We start from the raw sequence: 7,909 nt of genomic DNA, 5'->3' as shown, positions 1-7,909 counted from the left end.
TCAAAAAATCTCCTTCAAATACCAATTTCTCTCCCTCTTCTTCACGTCTCTTCTCAGCATTCTGATTTATATTAGTGATTTTCTCAGTTAATTTGATCACAAAAAGCTGCGATTTTCAAGTTAAATCAAACTTTTCGTGAAATTTTTTGCTTCAAAGTTCTAGAACAGAGCATTTTAAGTGTGAACACGGCACTTCTCGTGATGTTCGTCGGTTGACGGTGACTGGCGAGAGCTGTTTTTCGTGATTCGTCGGAGTTAACGCCGATGACTGGGAAAATCGTGATAGAGTCATCGGCGGCGAGTGGGAGACAACTATTGAGAACGGCAACGGCGATGGCTAAGGAAGAGGAAAAGCGAATAAGCGGAAGACAGCAGAAAAGGATAGGAGAAGTGGCGGGAGGGACGGCGGCGGAGTGTGCGATGGTATGTTGCTGTTGCCCATGCGCGGTGCTGCACATCCTCCTCCTGGCCTTATACAAAATTCCGGCGGGACTTTGCCGGAGAGCGTGGAGGAATAAGAAGCAGAAGAAGCTTTTGAAAAAGAGGAAAAAAATGATGACGAATGATTCTCTCGGCGTTTACTACACTGACGATGAGAAGGATTCCGATGGCGGCAGAGATAACGTCGGCGATGATCATGACGGAGGATCATCGGAAGCGGCGGATTTTGAAACGGAGATGTGGGACCGGTTTTGTTATGGTGCTGGATTTGGGAGGAGCTCATCTCAAAGGGAAGAAGATTAAAAGGGTGAGAAATGGAAATAGCAATGAATTCGAGGACTGAGGAGCAAAAGAAAAAAAAGTTGTCACAAATCAAATACTACGATATCTACACTTGAATTCTCTGTAGTTCAGATCCAGGGTACAGAAGTACAGTCCTTATTCATTCTTCAGTAAAGTAGAAAAAAAGTTAGAGCTGAGTGTTTTTATGGCATAGCATTGATGATGCATCTATTAATTGTAATGCATTTTTGCCCAAAAAGGGGAACTTGACGTCATTGATCATTCCCACCCTTTTTTCTTTTTGGTGAAAATTATTTTCAATGATGTATGTATTTTTTTTGTTTCGTGGTTCAATTAATTTAAATTCGTGGTGAGAAAATTTCATTTTGGAATATACAATGATATGTGTGAAGCAAGTGTTTAATTAGAAATTTTTTAGTTCAGAAAATGTGTAAGACTGGCCTTTTAATTAGTGAATGCATTTTAATTTTAATTAATCAGCAAATGTTTAAGACTAGCATTGCAGATGGAGTGTGTTTGTACTAGTTTCCCAAAAAATCGATTGTTTTCTTTTGTTTTAAGTTTTAAAGTGATGTTACTACTGAGAAAGTGTATTTTTATAGTTGACACTTGGATCTTCCTTCACTTGATTACTTCATTTGTCTCAATTCTATATGCGACTCTTCTCATTTTGAGATGTTTTAAACTATTTGACAACATCTTTTTTTTTTTTAATAGAACTTTCACAGTTTTTAATAATTTAAGGGAAAAGGTCCGGATTTGCCTCTCTATTATAGTATATTGTTTACTTTTGTCATCCGTTATACTTTTCGTTCATTTCAGCCCCTATCGTTAATGAACATTTCAGATTTGCCCCTAACCCTACCGTGGCAGCCAACCCTTTCAATTTTTGTCTATATCAGCTGCCAAGTCACATGGTCCCACCAAATTAAAATTAAAATCAACTAGACTCATAAACTTGACGTTAATACCGTTCTCAAGCAACAAGGAAAAAGGTGCTAATATATCCCTCTACTTTAGTTAATAGTTTAAAACTGTCCCCCGTTATACTCTCAGCCCAATTAAAGGCCTAGCGTTACCAAACCTGTTTAAATTACCCATTTTTTGGACGGCTGTCCATCGTGTCAATTAAAAAGCCAGCTGGAAAGCCACGTTGGAAAGCCACCTCCATGTTAATGTCTTCTTCCTCCTAAAACCTCCATATCTGTAACATCTAGGGTTTAGTTAAAAAATTAAAAATTTCTGCTCTCTTCTCTCCTCATCTGCCTTACTTTTGGTTCCTGTAAAATATCGCAAGGATGTTCTTTGTCTCAGATTAGATGTCACTGTGGTATGATAGCCAGCCGGATAACTTCCACAATTATTTCTAATCCTAGAAGGAAGTTCTATAAATGCCCTAAGCCTAAGGTTTGTTCTTGATGTTGGTGCCCCAACTTGCTCCCTCATTTGAAGTCTAGTTGTCGCCTCTGACACACTCCTTGGAATTAGAAGGGGTCTGGATTGTCAAATTCTGGATAATCAAAATCTGGAAATATGGATGCACTGTTGATGGATTGCTTCCTTGGCACAGAAGGTGTTGGCATAAACCTATATTGGGGTCCTACATTGCTACTGGATTGACTTGCTTGACTCAATTGACTGGGCTGGGGTGATGTTAAGTGCAACTCTTCTTCAATAGTTAGCCTTGCAGAAGGTATAGATCTGGCCATGCTTTCATCACTGTCTTCATCAATCAATGATCTTGGCCTCTTCTTTGTCTTACCACCACCCTTTGGTTGTTTTCCTTTATCAGACTATCAAAGTAAAAAATAATAATAAAGTAAAAACAAGGGATGCAATAAAAAAATAATTAGGTTAAAGTAAGATTGTAGTAGAATTAGATTACCTTTTGATATCCCCTTGAATTGTGCCCAGGCTGTCCACATGTAGAACAAGTCATCACCCTTCCTTTTCTAGATTGAGACCACTCCCCTTACCTATTGGTTGCCTCATTCTTTTCTCTAGTTCTCTTTACTTTAGGTCTACCAGCCATATTCACCATCACTGGTGGATCCATTGCATGAGCTGGATCTATATTCCAAAACTTCTCTCCTCTAATTGGTTGTAACATATGTGAATAAGTAAAGAGAAAAGCCTCCTTAGTGTACCACCAATGAATCCCACTCAAAGGATCTAACTTTTTATATAGCAGTGCCCTAAGAGCATGAGGACATGGGATTCCAGTGAGGTCACATGTCCTGCAAGTATATTTTTTCAACTCCAGGATCACTTTGTGCTTTTCAGGTCCTTCATCCACCTCATAACCAAATTCTCCATTGAAGTTAACACTACATTTTTTGTGCAATCTTCAAGAACTGGTTATACAACTTCATAGTTTGAGGACTAAAGTCTCCTGCCCAAGTCATCACATCACTTCCATGTTCTTTCAACATATTCATCACATTAACCCTTATGCCTTCAAGCATCTTTATAATAGGTTTGTGCCTAACATCCAATATCCAAGAATTAAAGGACTCTGTTAAGTTATTGTCAACTTGTTAATTCTTGCATACTGTGTCAAAGTATGCTCTACACCATGACTTGGGAGGATACCTCAACAAGTCTTCAGCAGCTTCTTTATTCAACTCCCCCAAGTTCTTCAATTGATCTTTAAAATCTTCATTATAACTGCTCCATGAACACCACCAAAGGTACTTCTTCAACTCCCCAGCACCCCATCTTTTTCACCAGTTAGCCTCTATGTGCCTCGCACAGTATCTGTGGTGTGCATCTGAAAGGATATCTTGCATTGCCTCAACCAAGCCCTACATATTAGTTGATAAAAAATAACATTTAAGATAGATTTAAAACTGAAAGTAATAATTAACAACAAAATTTAATATTCTAAAAAAAAAAAAAATGTAGTACCTTCTGCATGTCTGACATAAATGTGAATCCATCTCCCAACTTGAGGTCTAATGAATGCTTCAGCAAGGTCAAGAACCAGTTTCAGGTAACTTTTGTTTCTTTTTCCACAATAGCCCAAGCTATAGGATAAAAGTGCTTCATTGAGTCAAGAGCAACAATAACTAAGAGTTGGCCTTTCACTTTTCCTTTCAAGAATGTTCCATCCAAGCCAATAAAGGGTCTTAGACCACTCTTAAGCCCCATCTTTAGAGCATGGAAACAGATATACATCCTAGAAAATCTCCCCTTACCTTCAGTAAGTGCATCCTTGGATATGTTAATTATGACGTCACTTACTAGATTACTTATCCTCAATTCATTAGCATATGCCTCTAGTTTATTATACTCATCAACAAAACTACCATCTAGACTTTTCAGGATCATTCTCTTGGCTCTCTTATATTTTGAATGACTAACATTGATGTTGAATGTAGTTTTCAGAGCAGCTTTCATCTCCTTAACCTTTATTTTGGGATTGTCATGTATTTTGGTCTTAAAATATTGTGCTATAGTATTATAATCAACCCTTGGGTTATTAAATGAAGGGTTACAGTTATGCTTTGCCTTTAATGTTCTAATACTAACTCCAGCACCATTTTTATCTTTAGAAATGTGACAAACAAAGGGGCAGTCTACCTCACACCTATACCTTAGCCTCTTAGTACAACTTTTAAGTTGTGTTAAACCATAGCAATTGGCTAAGTAATAAAGATTTATCACTTTTCTAGCCTCAGGTATATCCTCGAATGACATTCCCTTATACAATTCCTTGTAGTCAGTCAACCTATCACAATTTTGTTTTTGTAGTGCAAGTGTCTCTAAGTCTTCAGAATCATAATCTGACCGGCAACTATCATCTTCACTTTCATTTGAACTACAATAAGTGTCAGTCTGATTATCTACTGTGGATGATTCAGTGTAATTGACAATATTAGGAACATTAACACCCATTTCACTATCCTCAACAGCAAATAGATTAATGAGGTTGAATTGGTCAGAAATAAAAGACTGTAAAGTCCTAATACCCACATCCCCATCTACTTCATAATATTTACCATAAGAAAAACATACTAGTAGTTGTTGAATACCAACATATCCTAACTTGGAAGCATACTCATCTATTATGTCCATAAAAGACAGAAGGTTAGAATCATACTGTTTCCAGCTGTGTACCAATTTTTTTTAATATACCACTTGTGGCTCCCTAATCCAGTCACCTCCATATTGGAATAAAAGGTCCACATTAACCATCTATGTAATCTGCAAAACAAATAATACAAAAGGATACGAAACAAAAAAATAAATAAAGTACAGAAACATAACTAAATAGAATAATGGTTGACAATAAGGGGGACCATCTAGAAACCAGTAGAAAATGATAAAGGCAGGCACATGATTCAGATAAAATAGAATACTAATGCATAAAGATTTGTGAAGTCCCACACATTGAAGGAGATAGTTGTCTGATCCTTAATAAACAAAGTATATGGGGGACTACATTTTAAAATTAAGAAATCAATAATGTCGCACCTTCTAAAAGACACATGCATGCCAAATTGGGGGACCATATGCCCTCATTTCTGCTACAAACAACAATAATAACTACTGAAAATGCCTCTTTCCCCAAAATATATATAACAAACAACCACTGAAAATCATAAACTAAGGAAATTCAGCTTTAGAACTCGTGAAACCCTAACCCACAAACCAGAAACAACAATACCCTAAATAAACCCTAACCCACAAATCAGAAACAACAAAAACTCAAAAACAGATGAGAAGTGGAATAAAAATAAACATGCAAACAAAAAGAATAGCAACTACACTGACATAGCACCGGAATCAACACAAACATTTACATTCTAAAATCTACATGGAATCGATAATCGTCAAGGTACAAACAGAAACCCTAACAGTAGTAACACAAACACTAGAACATAAATCAAGATAAATACAAGAAATGAAGAAAAAATAGAAGAAGAAAACGAAATCAAAGTTTAATAGCAGTAGAAAAGTTGTACCTTTGAAGAATTTTACAGTCAAGTCGGTAGTAGAACTTCACGCCCAATATCGCCTATCCATTTAGCTCTCAGAACAATGAGAATTATGACACTCTTTCTATGATAACCGGTTTGAGGGTTTATATATTAATGAGGAAAATAGGTCTGGGTGACGGGTCGCGGGTTATTTAGTAATGGATTGGGCTAATAATTTTCACCGTGTCAATTTTAAATAAAGTCAAATTGACACGATGGACAGCCATCCAAAAAAGGGGTAATTTAAACAGGTTTGGTAACGTTAGGCCTTTAATTGGGCTGAGAGTATGATGGGGGACAGTTTTAAACTATTAACTAAAGTAGAGGGACATATTAGCACCTTTTCCCTGTTACAACAATCTGAAAATTGTTTCAAAACATATCGTACAAAGGAAATTAGAGAAGAAAATGAAAAGAGAAAAGGGAAAAGAAAATACGTCATTGTGGCCTTTGGCGGCAGCAAAATGAAGAGGGGAATTGAGGCCACCAAAAGTAGAGTATTTAGAGAGGCATAGATTGCAATCAAGCAACATCTTTGCTTCCACGTAATCACCGTCTCTCGCTGCCGATACTAGCCGTTCGCCGGACGCCCAGCACCCAATGAATTTCCTATTTCTCTGTTTTTTTCTATTTCTCTCTCTATATATAAATGTTTGTTATATATGGATGTGAAGTCAAGATTTGTAGAAATGGCAGTAAACTTTGACTGAGAGAGCAGATAACGAAAAAAAAAGAATTATTTTGACCTTTTTGAGTTTTCTTGCTAATTCTTGTTTAGTTTCATTCCCTGAGCTGATATAATTTAGATAAGGGATAGCTGATTACTGAAAGATCAGCTCCATGAGCCAAATTATTTCTTCAATTTTAGCGTTGGAACATTTTAGGGCACTTTAAGTTTTCTTGAATTATCGTCGGCTTTTCGCCTTAGATTTTTTTTACTTGTTAATTTGGTAGGGTCGCGTGACTTGGCCGCTGACATGGAGAAAAAATAGAGGGGTTGACTGCCACAATATAGGTCCATTAGGTTTAAGGGCAAATCTGAAAAGTTTGTCAACGGTAGGGGCTGAAATGAACGAAAAGTATAACAGTTGGCAAATATAAATAATATACTATGGTAGAGGGGCAAATTCGGACCTTATCCCTAAATTAAATTTATTAAGTTACTCTACCTTAACTTTGATATTATGTTTTTTCTCGTTGGATCTCCTTCCCATGCATATAAGAGAACGAAAATGGACTGCCGATGGCAGCCGTGGTTGATTTGGGAATCTTACACGGTGGATCGACTTTTTTATCGTGTTGCATTTTCTCCATCCCCAAATCATAATGGAGCGGTTCAAAAAGAATGATTATATTCTATCCTTTCTACCATGCCTTTTACAATCACTAAAATATCTTATGCAATCATCACTGATTATGTCAATTTTTCTGAACATCACGAGTAATTTCTTTTTTGGTGAAATATGTTTTTTTAATCTCCTTTGATAAACTATTTTTTCAACTAATTTATGCATAAAACAATATCTTTACCACTAAAAATTGTGATGAGATAGATAAGATCCCTTTATTTTTAATCAAAAGTTTTAGATTTGAACTTATAAAAGGAAAAACTATTCTAACAGGGAGAACTTTCCTTCAATAGACCTTAAGCAACAGGAATCCATATTAGTTGGGTCCAAAACGAGTACGGAATACGGGAAAAACACAAAAAGAAATGAAACATTATCTTCGTACAATTTGGTTGTCTCCTTAATAGGTAGAGCACGTGTACATTAATATATGTTAAATCAATTTCACTGCCAATCGGATTTCTACACAACATAGGAATCAGTTTGCCATTTTATATCAGCAAAACAAAACTTGTCCCTATCCTATATATCGCTCAATTTTCCTTTGTAATGCCTATAATATGCGCATATTAAACACTTGCATTGTATCCTGAACAATAAAGGTTCGGATTAAATTCCACGTTCCATATCCGCTTGAGTCTCATGTGTCAATGAATCACATCTTTGCCAATATTTGATGAGACAAAACTTATCAGAACAAAAGAGAAGTGATTCCATAACTAAAAGAATTACCATACAAAAAATCAGTTCAAAATTTACCTAGAATATCTGAACTAGCCTTCTTGGCATACTGTCAATAGTCCAATATTTGCAAGGAATGTTTTTAACTTTGTT

The 7,909-nt window shown here is 36.3% G+C and overlaps 2 protein-coding genes across 3 annotated transcripts; one reads left to right on the top strand and one right to left on the bottom strand.

Annotated features, from left to right (window-relative positions):
• The first annotated feature begins 264 nt into the window (after window positions 1-264).
• LOC107797047 (uncharacterized) lies at window positions 265-744 on the top strand. Its single transcript, XM_016619891.1, has one exon. It carries the CDS (start codon window positions 265-267, stop codon window positions 742-744), a length of 480 nt encoding a protein of 159 aa, XP_016475377.1.
• A 945-nt stretch (window positions 745-1,689) lies between these two features.
• On the bottom strand, window positions 1,690-6,415 carry LOC107797049 (uncharacterized). Of its 2 annotated transcripts, none has more exons than XM_075221893.1 (5): window positions 6,164-6,415; window positions 5,712-6,086; window positions 3,652-4,950; window positions 2,630-3,548; window positions 1,690-2,537 (listed from the first exon to the last, which is right to left on the bottom strand). In XM_075221893.1, the coding sequence occupies exon 3, from the start codon at window positions 4,819-4,821 to the stop codon at window positions 3,733-3,735; it is 1,089 nt and encodes a 362-aa protein (XP_075077994.1). In that variant the 5' UTR covers window positions 4,822-4,950; window positions 5,712-6,086; window positions 6,164-6,415; the 3' UTR covers window positions 1,690-2,537; window positions 2,630-3,548; window positions 3,652-3,732. The 2 variants fall into 2 exon arrangements, with proteins under 2 accessions (XP_075077994.1, XP_016475379.1); XM_016619893.2 differs by having other exon boundaries at window positions 5,712-6,073.
• Between the last annotated feature and the right edge of the window lie 1,494 nt (window positions 6,416-7,909).

The sequence above is a fragment of the Nicotiana tabacum genome, chromosome 9 (assembly GCF_000715075.1).
Source record: "Nicotiana tabacum cultivar K326 chromosome 9, ASM71507v2, whole genome shotgun sequence".
In the NCBI taxonomy this organism is placed as follows: domain Eukaryota; kingdom Viridiplantae; phylum Streptophyta; class Magnoliopsida; order Solanales; family Solanaceae; genus Nicotiana; species Nicotiana tabacum.
This window is presented reverse-complemented; position numbering and strand designations above follow the sequence as displayed.